The 18,405-nt window shown below is 45.6% G+C and overlaps 1 protein-coding gene across 5 annotated transcripts in view; it reads left to right on the forward strand.

The window, feature by feature from the left end:
• The window catches only part of Apba2 (amyloid beta precursor protein binding family A member 2), a 205,001-nt gene that overhangs the window by 139,888 nt on the left and 46,708 nt on the right, over window positions 1-18,405 (forward strand). For all 5 annotated transcript variants that reach the window (XM_075952872.1, XM_075952877.1, XM_075952873.1 and 2 more), the window contains exon 4: window positions 15,718-16,714. In XM_075952872.1, coding sequence (XP_075808987.1) covers window positions 15,758-16,714 — 957 coding nt within the window. In that variant the 5' untranslated portion in view covers window positions 15,718-15,757. The remainder of the gene's footprint in view (window positions 1-15,717; window positions 16,715-18,405) is intronic.

Consider the following 18,405-nt stretch of genomic DNA (forward strand, 5'->3'; position numbering starts at 1 on the left):
CAGGAAAGAGTCACCTACTATTAGACCTTTCGTTCCCCAAATGCCACTGCCTACCCTACTTGGTCCCTTGAACTCCCCACGCACGGGCCTGCAGCTCAGCACTTTGGCTGCCCCTCTGAGACCCCAATGCTGACCCCTCTTAAGGCACAGACCCTTCCTTTGGACCTCATCCCGCCCTGTGGTAGGAATCACTTCCGTGGTAGCTAATGAATAAAGATAGGTCAGACAGACAGACAGACACTGAATGAACAGGTGTGGTGTATGTAGTATGGGCTCTGCCCACTGTTGTAGTCAGATAGCCCTATTGCAAGGCCTGGCTTCCTGCATGTTAAGGGATGCCCCCCCCCCCGAGCAGCTTGGCTCTAAGGATGTATCTGGTCCTCACCCTACACTTTGGGTCAGAATTGGAATATTATCAGGATGCTTGAGTGATAAATGTACATGGGATTGGTCCAGAAGCTGTGGAGTAAAAGCTTTCAGATGCCTGGAACTGATGAGATGCCTGCCAGTCAGCCCTCCCTTCTTTGATGTCTCTCTGGTGCCAGACACTTTGTCTTATATGTCCTTTCTTGGTTTACATTCTGAGACGCCTTTCTGCCAAAGAAATTTTCTTCCTTCTCCACTGTTCTGGTATTTCCTTCCCTCTTAGACCTATGGGTATTAACCTGTTTAACCATCTGCTAGGATTGGCCAATCCAAATGTTAAAAGATAGTCTTCCACAAGTCCACCCTTACTTCTGATGGTGGGCTACAGATTCTAGGCTTCCAAGTAGCAATCCTAATTTGATAATTTTCTAGAAAGAGTCATGGACCTCAAAAAAGCACCAAACTTAAAGATCTTACTACAACCTAAGAAAAGAGACATACAGGGTGAAGATTGTAAGACTTCTATACTCAAAACCTCTAGTAGTCTCAGAGGTCTATAATTCCTTACCTGTGCTGAAATGTGATAATCGGCAGGGTATAGCCACCAAGAAAGACTCAGTTGAGCATCCTTGTCCAGGGTGCTTACTAGGGCTTCGCTGAGTGGGTGGGTGAGACTGATTATGTCACTGTTGAACTTCATCTCTAGCCTCCCTGTCCTTCCTTCCAGAGGTTAGCTTGTATCAGGTATCTCAGATTCAAACTCTACAATAGCTGGGCTGGTCTCAAGGGTGAGAAGCCTATACCCTTGAGTTGTGAATTCAGGAACCCATTGATAATAGCAGAAACACTTCTTCTCCTGGGAAATCCCCAGGACTTAGCACCTCCCTCCTAGAAACCAGAAGCAGAGGTTACCCAGTTGCTTATTACGCAAAGGCTGACTGCTGCCACTTGGTGTTAATAGGAAGTAAATGAAGACTACATGACAGCAAGGGATGGAGAAGGATACATGCATGTATGTGTTTACACCTAGTGATGCTGAGAACCAGCTGCCTTCTGCAGCACAAAACTGTTCATCCCAACAGAGTGATGATGTACCAAGATAGAATGATGGATCTCAGAACATGCATCAGAGCATGGTGGTGGAGGGGTAGATTGCTGTATCCTGCCATGAAGTTTCAGCTTGCCTAGAGTGGTACCCATGATTTTCCAGTCCCAAGTTTCTAGGTGATGCTGTTGCTTCTGGTCCAGGGGCCACACGAAAACACCACTGAAACAGACCACGTCGGGTATTTCCTGTTTTAGAATCTTGACCTTTTTAGATTACAATGATAGAAGGGAGAATTTGGCAGGAAGAGATTGCTTCCACACACAGGCTGTCAACACCATCCTTCTTGCCCTCTGTCTCTTCTGGGGCCTCTGCCCAGCTGCCAGTGGGCATTCGAGCCCCAAATCTCATGACTCATTGTACAATGATAGAAGTGGGTGGACATGCGTGGACAGATCCTACATAGGTCTCTGCCTCTGACTTCTTCAAGTGCCAGGGCATGGGCTCTGGAGAGGGACATCAATAACCTGGATTTTGGAGTCTCCACCTCCAGGCAATCACCTGACATCTGTCCTGTCTTTGAATCATTAAAAGAAGCCAGACCCTGATTCCCCTGGGTTTCTGAACCTCCTTCCCTGAGACATTGTCTTCCCTTTGGTCTGGTAGAGGCCACACCCTTATCCAGGAATTCTGTGAGCAAGGACAGGGGACAACAAGCACACATGGGCTGTATTTGAGGGGGTCACTGGAATAGTTGGTAAATAGCCTTCAGATTTTGGAAATGAGACACTCTGGGAAACTGTTGTATTTGGCAGATTTTGGCAGGAAACAGGGATGGAACTTTATTTTAGGCAGGGTTCTGTCACCCAGCTCTATCTTGGCATCACAGAGGATTTGAAACTGGAGGTTCTTCCTCTTGGTCAGTGACTTGGGGGAAATCAGGAATAGATTGCACCTTAGTCTCTCTCAGACCTGGAATCTGTCTATCCACCTTTCTTAGAAGTAATCCTAGACTTTAATAAAAAGAGGTTTATTTGTTTATTTTGTGTCTGTGGTATGAACCAGATGTGTATGAACCAATACTTTGTGTGTATGCAGTACCCACGGAGTCCAGAAGAGGGCGTCAGGTCCCCTCTAACTGGAGTTGGAGGTCATTGTTGGCTTCCCAATGTGGGTGTTAGGAACTAAACTTGTGTCCTATAGAAGAGCAACAAGTGCTCTTAACTGTCAGGCCGTCTCTCCAACCACATGGACTTTTTATTATCAGTTTCACAAATGTGGCCGCTGACCAATGGGCATGTGACAAGAAATCTGTGCGACACTTTGGAGTTAAAGCAGGGGCTCTTGGTGGCATTTGAGGCTCCTATTGGAAGCATGCGTCCTCAGTTCTAATCCCTGCAGCATCGTGCATGCTTGGAGCTACTCCAGCTCCCAGATGACTGTCACACAAAGCGCCGTCAAATGTACATGCTTCTCAACCTTTTGCCCATCTGTGTGCTTGCTAGAAGGAGCTTGAGATAATGGTACTCTCACTGATAAAGTCAGTGATGGAGCCCCTGCCTGAAGTGTCTGTTGATTATCCAGCTTTATTCCAGGGGTATATTGGGGTGTAAGGAGAAAGCCATACTAGGTGTCTGCGTGGGGGATGAGGGCTGGGAGGATTCTGGGAGTCTGTCCTGATTCTCTGAGGTCCATGTGATAGATTAGTGTGAGGGATTAGACTCGGTGAGGTCTTTGAGGGTACGTGTGATAGCAAAAGAAGGTGGTGTCATCTTAAACACACCAGAGGCCTCAGATGTTCATGGCCGTGGGTGGCTCAGACATGGGACTGCTTGGCCAGCCTTCAGCACTGTCCTTCTCCCAATCCTTCCTTATCTCCTCCCTTTTCTCTTCACCTGTAGCTGTGCACCCCGAAAGGTGACAGGACCCTAATGGGCCGTGGACCCTCTCTGGTTTCATCCCATCTCACTCAGTGTCTCCACCGTTAGCCGTGTGTTAGTCATCCAGAGACTTCCAGCGTTGGAACCCTACTCAGAACTGGCACTAGGATGTGACCCACAAATTGATATTTTTAGAACTGGTGGCTTAATTGTATCAGGAAGCCTGGATGGAAGTCCCCAGAGCTGGTAGCATTTGTCCATTTCCCCATGGCACGGTCTTTCCTGCTGCTGCTAATGATGACGCCACCCAGCCGAGCCGGAGCGACAGCAGCTGCGTTGGTTTGAAACGACTGAAATAAAAATAAAATGACTTTGAACTTAAAGTGCCTTTCAGAATCAATATACAGATCAATAACAAGCACACGGTGCTGGTCAGATGGTGTCACCGCGCCATGGCTAGTCTCTCTCACTGCACAGAATTAGAGGCTATGCTTAGATGCCCAGGGTTTTGGCATTGAGTTCTGCTTTGGGGATTTTACTCCCCCTTAGTAGCAATGCTGGTTCTTTGGAAGTGGCTTAATGAGCAGGGATGGTAGAAGTCTAAAAATGGTCCTTTCTGGCCAGAGGACTGGAGTGTAGGCTAACGGGATGAAGGAAGTGCTTCACCTCTGGCTCTGGACGGGGGAACCAATTCCCTTGTAAACATGGAGAATCCCACTTCCCTTTCCCTTGCTGCTTTGTCCTTAGCCTGGCCTTCAGCTGAGCAAAATTATGGAACTGGGTAATAGGCTAAAACTCTGAGACTGCCCAATTGTGTGGAGAGAGGAGCCAGAACAAGGAGTCTTTGGTAGCTGGAGACTATGAAATTGATCTTGAAGAGGACAGCTACCTATTACCTACTGCTACCTACCTAACAACTACGTATCAACCTACCTACTACCTACCTACCTAACATTTACCCATCTACCTATGAGTCTGGACCAGCTATATGCATCAGATACAGTTCTTATCAAGGGCTTCAGAACTAACCTGCAGTGTGAGCCATGGTCCTGGACCCATATTTAACCCCTAGACAACTCGTCTGAGGCAGACTCGGGTCATAGCCAAGCTTTTGAGACTGAGTTGGCATCCGAGTCACCTCCTGAAAATAGTAGGACAGAGCTGAGGTCTGCTCTGAGTGGGTAGATTGCCCCAGGAACCAAACAGACGGAGCTGAGGTCTGCTCAAAGTGGGTAGATTGCCCCAGGAACAGAAGGGCAGAGCTGAGGTCTGGCTCGAAGTGGGTAGATTGCCCCAGGAACAGAAGGGCAGGGCTGAGGTCTGGCTCGAAGTGGGTAGATTGCCCCAGGAACAAAAGGGCATTCACATTCACTCGAGTCTCCAAAGGGAATTCTGACAATGTCCAGGGTGAAACCCAAGTTTCTTTGATCTACAAAGCATGAAGAAAATCTACATAATTCTCCAGTCGATCACGATTTTTTTCTTTAAAAAAGTGACCAGTTCTGAAATTGGGAAGGTAACAAATGTCACCCTGAGGTGGCCTAGATGTTGTAATTGTCAAGGGCTTTAAAGTGCTTCATGAAGTAGATGTTAGCAATTTTTTAAGTGAAAAGAAAGAAATTCTTATTAGACAAATATGAAGTTTAAAAAAGGAGAAGAAAATGGAAAATTTCAAACTGGAAAATATATATGAAATAAAGATGTCCATTGAGTGGTCTGGGGATCAAAATAGACATGCCATAGCAGAGAATTATTTATCTGTAAGTAGTTGAATAAAATTGCCTTCAAGTAACAGAAAGAAAACATTTTCAAAAAATAGGAAGTCCTTGGAGACTATTAGAATAATACCAGAAATGCAAGGATTCACAACACTGAAACTCCTTACTGAAAAGAAAGCTGTGTGTGTGTGTGTGTGTGTGTGTGTGTGTGTGTGTGTAAGTATAAGAGGTATGGGTAAGGTGTATATATGGTAATAAAGCTTCATATTTTCCTTAAAGTGGTAAAAATTTTCTCAAAGTAGACCATAAAACATTAGGTTGTATAGTCTAATCCATAGAATAAGCATTAAAAATTATACAAGATCTGAGTGTGGTGGTGCTATAATCCCTATAATGCCTATATCCCAGCATTCAGGATGCTGAGGCAGAAGGATTGAGAGTTTGAGGCCATCTTGGGCTATGTAGTGAGAACTTCTTTCAGAACCCCAACATACAACAAAAAGGGAAATTAAGCCAAAGGGGCAACAAATAAAGGGAATACTAAAGAAATGTAAGTAACAAAAATTTAGGCAGGAAAGGAGAAGCAGATGGGCAAAGAAATGAAGGAAGCAAAGAGAAAAATAACCAAAGGGGTAGATCTAAATTCAGCTAGGTCCATCAATATATTAAATATAAATGTAAATATAAATATATTAAATTAAATGACCTAAATGTCAGCTAAGAATGCACAGACTGGGTTCTAAGAGTGGCTTACCCATGCTTTCTCTATTAAGAAATCAACCTTAAAGAGATTTAAAGTAAGAAGGTGGAAGCTGGAGCTGGAGTTGGAGTTTGCTGGAAGAGCACTCCCTGAGCATGTCCAAGTCCCAGATTTCTAGTACCAGAGATAAAATGGACATGATCAAAATAGAAGGCTAGTAAAAGATACATTTTTTCCACCTTTTACTTAAAGGAGGCTGGAATGGTTGTTTTAATGTTGGAGAAAGTCCACCCGAGGGCAAGGAGGATTACTAGCAGGTAAAGAGAGACAACTATTGATGATAAAAGGTCTGATTCACTAAGAAGGCATATGTCTTAAGTGTAAATGTGACTAACAGCAGAGCTCCTAAATGCACAAAGCAAAACTGACTGCAAGGAGAAGCAGGCGATAACTCAGCAGTGCTCACTCAGTAGCTCGTAGAACAAATAAGGCAAAGACAGAAGAAGTACAGAGCCGATGGACAATCTGACCAACTAGAACGCCCTGTGGTCATCTATAGAAAATTCTGTGCACTAACGGTAAAATAGATTGTGTGAAGTGAGAATGGAGCCATCACTAAGATAGATCAGATGGCGTATTAGAAAACAAATCATAATAAATTTAAAATGATTGAAATTTTGCAGAGTATGTTCTTTGATCATAGTGGGATTAAACTGGAAGCCATAGCATAAAGACATTCTCAAATATTTAGAAATAATATAAGATACTTCTAAAAGACTCATGGGTCAAAGAAGAAATCTCAAGAAATGAAACAGCTTGAAAGAAGTGAAAATTGAATTCAACTATGTTAAATATTGTTGCATGCGGCTAAAATAGGGCTTTGAAGGAACTTTATATTATTCAATGAAAGATGTGCACTCTTCATCGGCATAGCTCTTGCCTAGAGAAATGGACCAATTCATTAAAAAAAGATGAAACTACTAAAAAGCTAATTAAAATAGATGACATAAATTTCCTTTTCTCTATTAAAAATGTCAAATTTATGGTTTTAAAAACTTCCCAAAAATTTCAGTTAACTTAAATGACTTCATTGCTGAATTCTTCAAATATTTCAAAAAGAAATAAGATAATAATGATGATCCCATCCTCCATAGCCTTTTAAAGAAAACAGAAAAAGCAATTCAGACGTGAATGTAGCATTCCTTTCATATGAGAAACAAAGTGCACCATATAAAAATTTCATATCAAATGCAAAATTAGATGTGAAAAATCCTTCACCAAGTGCACTCAGCATATCTAAGGTAAACACATCATGGCTAAGTAGGTTAATCTCATACATGGCTGGAGTTCAGAATTCAACCGTTCATTAGTGAATTTCATGGTGGTAACAGTGAAAAGAAGAAAAACCAAGAGTGTCTCAGTATGGGTAGAAACACTCAATAAAATTCGACATTCATTTTTGCCAAAACCAAAATGTAACCCATAAAACAGCATTAGAAGAAAAGGAGGAAAGGAAGAGGGAAGACAAGATGGAGAGGCGGGAGGGTCAGACAGAAAGGAAGGGAGCAAGGAAGAAGAGCAAGACTGGAGGGGAGGGAGGACAGGAGGGTCAAGGATAGACAGAGGGACTGAGGAAGAAGGAGGGAAAGAGAATATTGCCTTTGGCAAGTCTGCATGCACACAATGGAATGAATTAAGCCAGCTCCTCATCGGGTTGCATTATTGTCTGCAAAATCCCTGCCACCTACAAAATACTCCTGGTTCTAATGAATAAACTCAGTGAGGCTAATACTCAGTACTCAGTGATATTTCTATTTGAAACTCAATAGCCAGTTGTAGAAAGACAATGGCATTTCTAGTAGCATGAGGAAGGCAAGAAAGAAGGCAGGCCAGGGCCAGGGCCAGCGAGGGAGAGAATAATTTCCTTAAGAAAACGTGCAGAATGTTCATGCGGGGAAGTATAAAATCATGTTGAGAGAAAGGGAAGATGACCTAAGTAAATGAAAAGATTTATCACATTTATGCATCTGAAGATTCAATATGGCTCAGATCTAAGTTCTGCCCAGGTTGTTCGATGGAGTCAAAGCAACCCTAATCAATCAAATACCTGATAGGGCCGAAAAAATAGATATTGAGAAATTGCTTCTAAAATACATAGAGCGGGGCAAGGGAAATTGAACAGCTGAAACAACAGTCAGAAAGGCAGCAGCCCTGATGGCTTGCGGAGATTCCACAGAGCTAGCTCTGAGTGATGTGCACATTATCTTTGTGGATGGTGTTAGTGTTCCAGGCTGCCATAACAAAGTCCCCACAGCGGTGGCACCAGCAACACAAATGTATGGCCTCACAGGTCGTTGGTAGGTCAGTTCCTTCTGAGCCTGAGGAGGGGACCTGTCCTGCTTTCCCTCTAGAGCTGTTTCTAGATGTTCTCTTTCAGAAGGACACAGTCATCCCAGATCAGGGCCTGCCCAAATGAACATATCGAGAGAGTCACATCTGCCATGTCCAGACTTCAAATTAGGGCTGTATCCTTAGGTCCTGTGGGTTTTGACATTTACATGTGTGGGTTGTGGTGGGTGTGGGGATGGGACCCATATGTCCTTGGATTATTTTACGTTGCCATTGATGTATGCACTTGAAAATAACAGGACGGCAGCACCAATAATCATTGTAAGCCGGGCGATCTTGAAACTGTTTGCTCTGAGCCTGTTAGACTTCTTTGTTGCTGTTGTGGTCCCCTGTGTTTGTTGGGTGGAGAAGTTGCTTCTCAGGCAGGATGAGAAAACGGTGAGTGTTGGGCATGTTCTGTGTCGTTTGCCATTGTATCACTGCTCCTGCTTATCCCGCACCTCAGTCAGCTTCCCGTCACTATGACGAATACCTGACACTGTCGACTTACAGAGAGGAAGGGCGGTAGCCAGGAAGCAGAAGAGAAGTAGAGGAAGGCCCTAGAAGCCTAATAGCCCTCTTTAAGAGCACACTCCAACTGCCCTAAATAGGGCCCAACTATACCTCTGTAAAGGCTTCACCAGCTTCCTGTAGTCCCATTTTGTAGACCAAACTTTAACACGTGGCCCTCAGGAAGACTTTTAAGACCACAGGTGTTACAGCCCGCCACGCTCGCAGGAACAAATATGCCACACAGTGGTTAACTTCAGTATCTCCTCCCTTTTCCAGAAGCTCTTGAGAAGTTCTTGTGCAGAAGAATCCACTGTTTTTACTGGTTAGAGACAACCAGCGAGGAAACTAAAGTTTCTGTGTAGAAGTCCTTACACACATTGATGACATGTATGACATTAGCTATGGCTTCAGTATGGTTACGTGATGGGATTCTGGAAAAACCTGTTCCGTGGCCTTGGTGCTGATTGAGAAGGGCTGACTGTAGTTTGTGGCTGTGTTCTCAGGCCATTCCTGGGCACTCTTTCTGAGGTAATGATGCGGTGGGAAAGCCAACTAAGCATAACAATACCCCAGAGAAACGAATTAGTCCACACAAGTTAGTCCACACCGCCACCCTGTGCCCCTTAAGAAGGTCTGAGACCCTCATACTTCCTGCTGTAGAAAAGTCACCTGACCCTGTGGCCGCCTGGGCTTCATAGGGCCTGCAGGGAGGCACTAGTTTTTGTTGTTGTTTTGTTTTGTTTTTTAATTTTTGGCTATAGCAGTGCCGTGAAGATACAAAGAGAGGCAGGAGGTAAATTCTGTTGTTCTATGACTCAAAGGCCGTGCTTGCTAGTACTCAATGCGTTTTCTCAGTTTATTCCGTCTGTACATGGCTGTAGTCGAGCCCCAGTACTGCATTCTCTGTGCTAAAATCTGTAAATGTTTCCATCGCCACACAGTTGTCTTGGGGTTGTGCCAACACTCGTTTAAGTAGGATCTTGTCAAGGAAGGTTTAATGTGTGCTCAACAGTTTTGTGCCTTCCAAGGAAAACATACCTCCTGTGATCCTAAGTAGATTCTGGGGTCTTGCTTGACAATGGTAGACATCAGCCTGGGTTTCAGAAGAATTTGTGAACTGGTCCCTCTGAGCTCAGAGTTGCCTATGATCTGGAAGAAAATATCTGGTGATTTCTATCTAGAGAGTTCCAGCTGATTGAGTGTTCCCTAAGATCATGTCAATGCAAATCATGTGTAGTCCAAGCAGCTAAATTACATTAGAAAACAACAAAAGAATGCTATCTCTACAACACATAACGGCCACCCTGGAAGACAGAAGTGCTGGCCCCAGCCTGGCTGTGTCCACATCTTATCTGTATGCTATGCTTGTCCCCAGCCTGGCCTGTGGTGGCTGAATAGCTGTTTCCGTCTGCATCTGTTACAAGCTCCTCTCAGAGCCAGCCAGTGCGTTCTCCCGTGTAGGAGACAAGAGTGACGTGTAATGAGGACGTTGCTGCTCTCTCTCTGGTCGACAATGAGCCTTTATCCCCGTCTCATTAGGATGCTTCGGGAACCGAGGGCTGAGCAGTGGCAGAGGTTGTGTTTCCTGTTGATTTATGTGCTGTCATAGGATTAATTGAGTCTGGACACGGGGTCTCATTTTCTTGGACATGTAGCAGGTAATCGTGCTTCTCCTGTACATTCAAATCGCTTTCCAGATGGTCTGCTATGAAGGATTTGTCTCTAATATGACTAATCAGAAGCAAAGGACCGCAATATGTTTGTGTACATGCTCTGCAATAGAAGCCCCTGGACCCCGATTGGGAGGCAGTTAACTGTTTCCTGGCCACACGCCTGCCTGTGTTCATCTGAGGATGTGGGCCACGGAATGCAACAAAGGTTTTGAGGTGTTCTGAATAGAGGCCCTGGGGTGGGGGAATGGCTTCTGTTATATCTTTCGGGAGCCTTACGGCATCACTTATGCAAGAGCAGGAGACTGCATTCAGTAAAGGAATGGGTTCTCTATCAGTAGAAGCCACTCTAACAAAAATACTGCAGATGGGAGTGGCTCAGGCTCTCTGGGGAGATGTCAAAGGTCAAAATGCTGGGGCGTTGCTATTTGCCTGGGATTCTCTTGTGATTCATAGATGGTTCCTTTGCACTGGGCCCTTACGTGGTGGAAGGGAAAGGCAGGTCTCTTGAGCCTCTTCTATAAGGCTCAGAAGGCTCAAATTTTCTGGCATGACCTCCTCACATCTCCACCTAATGCCGACCTTTTAGGGGTTAGGATGTCAACATAGGAACTTCTAGGAGACTCAACCATACGGTCTATAGCAGATCGTCTACTTCTCTAGCAACTATTAAAATGAAACTCACGGTGAGTTTTTATTGCTTATAGTGTTATGTTAAAATAAAAGAGGAAGGGCTGAAGAGATGGCTCATCACTTAAGAACACTTGCTCTTGCAGAGGACCCGAGTTTGGCTCCTAGTGCCCATCTTGAGTTGTTCTTAACCAGCTGTAATTCCAGCTCCAGGGGATCGGATGTCCTCTTGTGGCCTCTGCAGGCACCTGCACCCCCACCACACACCCACACACATACACACAAATAAATATAAAGTGTAAAATACGCTATAAGAAAGGAAGAGAGGAGAACACAGAACTGCGTTTCCAAGTAAGTTCTTAGCTGTGTGAAGGGATGGGCTGAATAAAGAACAGAAAAGAATACACCAAAGAGCCTGCAGCAGCTGTCTTTGGCTGGATCACTTGACACTCCCCTTTCTTGTTAACTGCACAGGGCAGTGGGTCACCCTTTTCATCACCAGAAAGTAATGAGCCCTCAGAAAGCAGTCACCCCCTCAGCATAAAACTCTGCCCACATGATTGTAGCAGACAGCGTGCCGGATTGCTCACACCTCTGGCTCTCTCCCAGTGAAGGGAGAGAAGCTCTTTGAGGCCTTCCACAGGGCAGCTGTCCTCCCACAGTAGCTGCGCCCCTAGATGTGCTATGTAGTTAAGCAATTGAGATCTGTCCACCAGTTGTTGCCTGAGTTCACCGATGATGGCAGCCAAGCAGGCGGCATTTTGCGATTCTGTGGGGCGCTTCCCCTAGGCATCAAGGGGCCACCTGAAAAAGTCTCCTTGAAGATGAGGTGTGGAAAACAGCAACCTTAATCATCCAGATGTAAACTATTCCCGTGCTTCATGTGAGGTGTTGAGACCTTGTTGGAATGGGCACTGCCTGAACATCCCACGATGTTGTTTTCATGTCTGTTCTGTGACTGTAGACCACAGAAAGAATGACTTATGGAGACCAGGACTTCATTTGGCTGCTGCTCTGGAAGCTGGGAAGTCTAAGAGCAGGGGACTGGTCCCTGATGAGGGTGTAGCATGGTGGAGTATTAAAAGGAGACAGAGGAATATGTGAGCTCACGTGTCTTCTTAAAGGCTACTAGTAATGTACAAGTAGCATTGTACAGACTGAGCAGGTTACAGTGTATGTGCTTAGGAATATATACGTGTGTGTATATATGTGATATATATATATACATGAACACACATATAAAACAACTATTATAAAAAAAGAGGCTATGAATTTGAAAGAGAGTAAAGGGTATATGGAATTCTTTAAAGAGAGGAAAGTAAAGGGAGAAATTATGTAATTGGATTACCGTCCCAAAAAAGATAAAATAAATAATTTTTAGAAGATATTAATAACATCATGTGGGGTTCCACCCTCATAACTGCATCTAATCCAGTTGGTTATGTCTACAAATTCACTTCTAAACATCAGTCACACATAAGCATTTCATCGGAGATACAGGCATGAAAAAGCTGGCTGAGCTGTTTCCTTCTCAGGAGGAGTCATTGTTCCGCAAACATCTCTGCACACTCTTGTTGCGTCTCCGCTCCTCGGCCACACCTTGTCCTCTGGTATGGGAGTTGTCTGCTCTTCTCCAAATGGCCCCACTTTGCCAGACCATCCACTCTTTGTCCTGCTGGTGGCAGTGGGAGCCACCTATAAGCTGGACACAGTCTACAGGAGCTCCCCCTTTCCCTGTGCCCCATGAGTGGGGTGGGGCGTATAGACAGAGGTACTCTATTGCTTGGTAAAGAGGTCAAATCCATCTCACAGAGAGTAGGGAGTCCCCAGAGACCTACTGTTCAAGTGACGTCCTAGGTCGGCTTGTCTCTGACGCACTCGCAGCTCCAGGCTAGGCATGACACGCCCACCCAGAACATGCCACGAGCATGCAGGTCCCCAAGTTGACGTGTACCTTCAGAGTGAGCATAACACTTTGTTGGGAAGCAGCCCTTTGCTTTCTGCCATGGCCCCTCTCCTATGTGCGCTGCTGCCTAGATGCCCTCATGTTCCATTGAAGAGATGTACGTTAGGCTCAGTGTCCCTGCCACAACCACTCTCCTCCTGTGCTGTAGAGCCATGTAAGACACAATTCTGAGCGTGCATCATCCCCCTGAACATCCATTCAGAGCTTCCCTTAACTCCCTATTTGTCGAGTTCAGACCTGAATTGGCTACTCTGCTGTGGTTTGGATATAGCATGTTGCCTGGGAGGTTGATATGTTGGAAGTTAGATCTTGTGTGATAATAGAAGGGGTGATGGAGTCGTTAAGAGATGGGGGTAGAGGAAGACCCTTGTGTCACTGGGAGGTGATGGAGTCGTTAAGAGATGGGGATAGAGGAAGACCCTTGAGTCACTGGGAGGTGATGGAGTCGTTAAGAGATGGGGGTAGAGGAAGACCCTTGTGTCACTGGGAGGTGATGGAGTCGTTAAGAGATGGGGTTAGAGGAAGACCCTTGAGTCACTGGAAGGTGATGGAGTCGTTAAGAGATGGGGGTAGAGGAAGACCCTTGAGTCACTGGAAGGTGATGGAGTCGTTAAGAGATGGGGGTAGAGGAAGACCCTTGAGTCACTGGGAGTGCTGTTCTCAGTGGGGATTAAGGTAGCTCTTAGGAGATCCCGAGTTACCTATTGAGAGAGAAAATTATTACAGCACCTAGCTTGGTCCTTGGAGTGCTCATTGGCTCTCTGGTTCATGTCCCCTCCCTTTTGACCATACTCCACCATACCTATGCCATCTGCCCTTAGGCTTTTACTAGAACTGAATTGATGCTGGTGTCTTGGTCTTGAAACCTCCAGAACCAATGTAAACAAACCACTTTCTTGTATAACGCTCCCCAGCCCCTGGTACTTTATTGCAGTAACAGAAAGTATACTAATAAAACTCTCCTATGTAACTTCTTCAAGACCTGCAGGCAGATAGGGCGTTTCAGTTTCCTAAGTTTGGACACCATCTCAAATATTTTGCTCAAAGTCTCCCAGAAAATTTGCTTCTGAGTTTGAACAAGGTAGTGTCCATCTTTAGCGGGAGCACACCGTCTTTACACAGAAGGTGCCCAGAAGGTGAAATGGGAGTCTGCAGATTCTTTTGAAAGGGCATCATTCCCCTCCCAGGTGGCCGCTGTGGGTCCTTTTCTCTTGATAGTCACTGAAAGGAGGCCCAGATTAGAGCTATGATATCATACCCAGATGCCACAGCTGCATTTGATAGTGAAACAGTTGCAAAAGCAAACAAAAATTCAGATCCTTACCACTGCCCACCAGAATCATAATGTGGCTCAAAAGAAAAAAATTCAGTAATATGAACGCTATCTTTCCTTCTTTAACATTCTGATATTTGTCATTGTTGTTTTAAGCCGACGTAAATAAAATAGTCTTTGTTCTTCTTGAAAATTCCGGCGTCTCACTTGTCTTCACAGCCCTAAGAAAACACTAATAAAGCAAAAGCAGAATAATGGAGAAAATTGTGTTATCTGGTGTTAAGATCTCACCGCCACAGTGGTTAAAATGGCATGGGGCTGATGCTGGGGAGAACAAATGGCATAGACTAGCGAGTTGGGGAAAAGCTGGGCTCACACAAAGGTTAGTGCAGACAGCCTGTCTCACGACTCACGACTCTCAGGTTTATAATGGTGTGCTAGCATAGCCATGCGGCTACCCTGCTTCTCACCACCAGCCTAATGTTTAGAATCCACTCGGAGTTACTCAGTGTCTAGTGGGATGCTAACTTTGTGCTAGAGAATTTCCCCCAGCTGTAGAGAATACTGGTATTGGATCATGAGCGTGTTTGGGGTCAGGGAGGCTGTGTGTCAATGCTCTATAGGTTAGGTGGATTGAATCCATTATTTTACTTACATTTTTTTCTTTCCTTTTTGTTAGAAACTTTTATCCCTTATTCATGTATTATAAAAGCAGAACATTCACAAAAGGAACTATGTACTAGATAATTAACTCAGCATTGAACCACTTTCAATGTTTCGTATCATCAAAAGCAAGATTTGTGCTTTGTGCACAAAACATGTTCCATATCTCAAAGTAAATATGTCTGGGTGGCACATGTCTTTAATCCCAGCACTTGGGAGGCAGAGGCAGGCAAGCTCTGTGAGTTCAAAACCAGCCTGGTCTACAGGACTAGTTCCAGAATAGCCAGGGCTACACAAAGAAACCCTGCCTGGAAAAACAAAACAAGCCAGAAAGAAAGAGAGAAAGAAAGAAAGAAAGAAAGAAAGAAAGAAAGAAAGAAAGAAAGAGAGAGAGAAAGAAAGAAGACCAATGAAAAGATTGTTTGCATGAATTTAAAAGTTTCTAGCAATTAATTTCTTTAATAATTTTTTTGCAGAATTTATAGAGATTTATATCTTTTTCTCTTTTGAGAGCAATTAACCCAATCTTATGACCCTTAGACTTGGCCACCTGGGTTGCCCTTGTGCAGAGGGCACGAGTGAACCTATATGCCATAGTGTTCAATGCAGAGTGCCTACCTAGCTTTCTCCCCTAGCACCAGAATGAAACAAACCAGTGAGTCTGTGAGTCCTGGGCACTGTCTTCTCCTCGGTGTCCTCAGACCCTCTGGCCATGGCTTCGCCACCCATGAGGCCCTTGGACAGCATGGTCACATCCTGTGAACAGCTGTAAATCCACAGCTCTCTGAGCTAATGAGCTGTCCAGATACAGGGGTACGGGTTTGGTCACATAATAAGTGGCATGCATCTCGGGTTGGCCATGGTCCACATGATTCTGACAGTTCTCTCTCCCTTCCTCTCCACAGTGGCTGGTTCCAGGTCATAATGGCTGTGTGAGTGTCTGCCATGGCCCACCGCAAGCGCCAGAGCACTGCGAGCAGCATGTTGGACCACAGGACCAGACCGGGTCCCGTCCCCCATGACCAGGAGCCCGATAGCGAGGACACAGAGCTTCCTTTGGAGGGCTACGTGCCCACGGGCCTGGAGTTGGCCACTCTGCGGCCAGAGAGCCCCACTCCCGAGGAACAGGAGTGTCACAACCATAGCCCTGATGGGGACTCCAGCTCTGATTATGTGAACAACACATCCGAGGAGGAGGACTATGATGAGGGCCTCCCGGAGGAGGAGGAGGGCGTTACCTACTACATCCGATACTGTCCTGAGGATGACAGCTACCTGGAGGGCATGGACTGTAATGGAGAGGAGTACATAGCCCATGGCACACATCCCGTGGACACTGATGAGTGTCAGGAAGCCGTGGAAGAGTGGACGGACTCAGTGGGCCCTCACACTCATAGCCATGGGGCTGAGAACAGCCCGGAATATCCAGACAGCCACCTGCCTATCCCAGAGGATGACCCATCCGCCCTGGAGGTCCATGACCAGGAAGAAGATGGCCACTACTGTCCCAGCAAAGAGAGCTACCAGGACTATTACCCTACGGAGGCCAATGGGAACCCAGGTGGCGCCTCCTCCCCGTATCGCATGAGGCGTGGGGACGGCGACCTGGAGGATCAAGAGGAAGACATCGACCAGATCGTGGCTGAGATCAAGATGAGCCTGAGCATGACCAGTATCACCAGTGCCAGCGAGGCTAGCCCTGAGCACATGCCTGAGCTGGACCCTGGGGACTCTACAGAGGCCTGTCCACCCAGCGAGACTGGCCATGGATCCAGCAGGCACGAAGCAAGGCCCAAGTCGCTGAACCTTCCCTCTGAGGCTAAACACCCTGGAGACCCCCAGAGAGGACTCAAGACCAAGACCAGGACCCCAGAGGAGAGGCCAAAGTGGCCCCAAGAGCAGGTAGGCCTTGACTATCCCCAAGAAAGGGGTAGAGGGCCCTGGAGAGTGAGGCATTGCCCAATGGATAGTGGAGCCTAGGAGGGATGATGGGGGGGGGGGGATTAGCTGCTGTACAGTTCACAATGGAAGCTGAGTTAATTTGTTCAGTAACTGTGACGATTTGGGGATGCTCTGGTCACTTATGAGCCCATCCCTTAAATTCAGGAACCCGTATCACCAGAGGACTGACTGGCAGCTCTGATCTCCTAGGGCATGCTCTGTCCTTGGGAGGTTCAGTCTGTCTTCCGCTGCCTGAATCTGCTCCTGACAGGAGAGTATCCATGCTACCTTCTGATTCACTGAGGTGGCTCCTCAGACCAGCAGACCATTGCTCAGGGTGGTGGCAGGGGATGCAGGCGTTCATGGACTTCCCTACCTAGGCAGATAAGTGCGTCTCACAGTTCCTGCTGCAATGTCTACCAAGCTCTCTTGACCTGACAGGGACTTAGCTGTGAAAATGAACTGTCTTGAAAAACATTATTTGAAATTTGATAAAGTTGTAGAGAATAATACAAGGGAACCTAAGCATAGCCATGGTTTATTTAAGCCACATTGGAGCAAGTTATGTAGTCTAATAAACCCATTTGAAAAAAAAAACACCATCTCAACCCTCCAAATAGAAAAAAATTTCACTGCAAGTCGATGTAATTACTGCATCTGTATAAAAGAATTTCTTCTTGGCCCTTTATACGCACTGCTTTCATGGTTTGTAAAGCCTCATTTTCTCCCAGAAGATCTTGTGAGTTTGAATATTTAGTTAATACATATTGAATTGAACACACATACACGTGCACACACATACACACAGTGAACGCTTATGTTTGGAATGTAAATCACATTGACTTGCTGTGAGATTTCCCACACATCTTGGTGCCCTTTTGTTCTTGCTAAGTTAATAAGTACCAGCTGACTTCACTTTGGGGGTGCGCCTGTCATTCACAGCAGTTCTGCCTTCATGGGGGGGTGCTGTGGGATATAAAGTGCTATTGTACTAGTGAAGGTTGGGGGCAGGGGTTCTGCGCCCTGGTCTGGGCTTTAGGCCAAAATGCCCACATTTTTATTCATTCATTCTCAGAGCATGGGCTTGTCCCCAACAGCAACGATGGCACCGCAGGGATGGATGTGGGTTGTACCGAGCTTGGGACATGCTGTGTTTTGTTGTCATAAGTGGCCTCCCTGTCAAAGGTCTGTCAAGAGAAAATTAGCTGGGAACCTGGTGGTGGAGTGAGAAGACCTGGTGTTTTTCTCTTTTTTTGCTTCCTGATAAGCAGATGCTAAGTTAAATGAAATTCCCTAGTCCTTTGGGTTAGAGTGTTGGGGGTGGTGAAGGAATGCAAATGGGCGAATGAGTGGTGGTGGTGGCTATTTAGAAGGGCAAGTAGAAGTGAGGAAGTCTCAGGCCATCATGGGAGACAAGAAGGAAGTCTGTTCTTTCAGAGAAAGGTGTTGAAAGGGAAAACAGGTGTCTTATTCTCTAAGACCAAGGTGTCCTGAAGGCAATACTCTTAGCCAAGACTTTGGAAAAACTCCTGAGAGCTAGCTAATGATTATACAAGGTTGGTTTTTTTGGTTTTTGGTTTCTAGGTTTTTTTTTTGTTGTTGTTGTAATGACTTGTTCATTAATTTGTCCAGTCATTTACAAACGAATCCTA

The sequence above is a fragment of the Microtus pennsylvanicus genome, chromosome 18 (assembly GCF_037038515.1).
Source record: "Microtus pennsylvanicus isolate mMicPen1 chromosome 18, mMicPen1.hap1, whole genome shotgun sequence".
NCBI lineage: Eukaryota > Metazoa > Chordata > Mammalia > Rodentia > Cricetidae > Microtus > Microtus pennsylvanicus.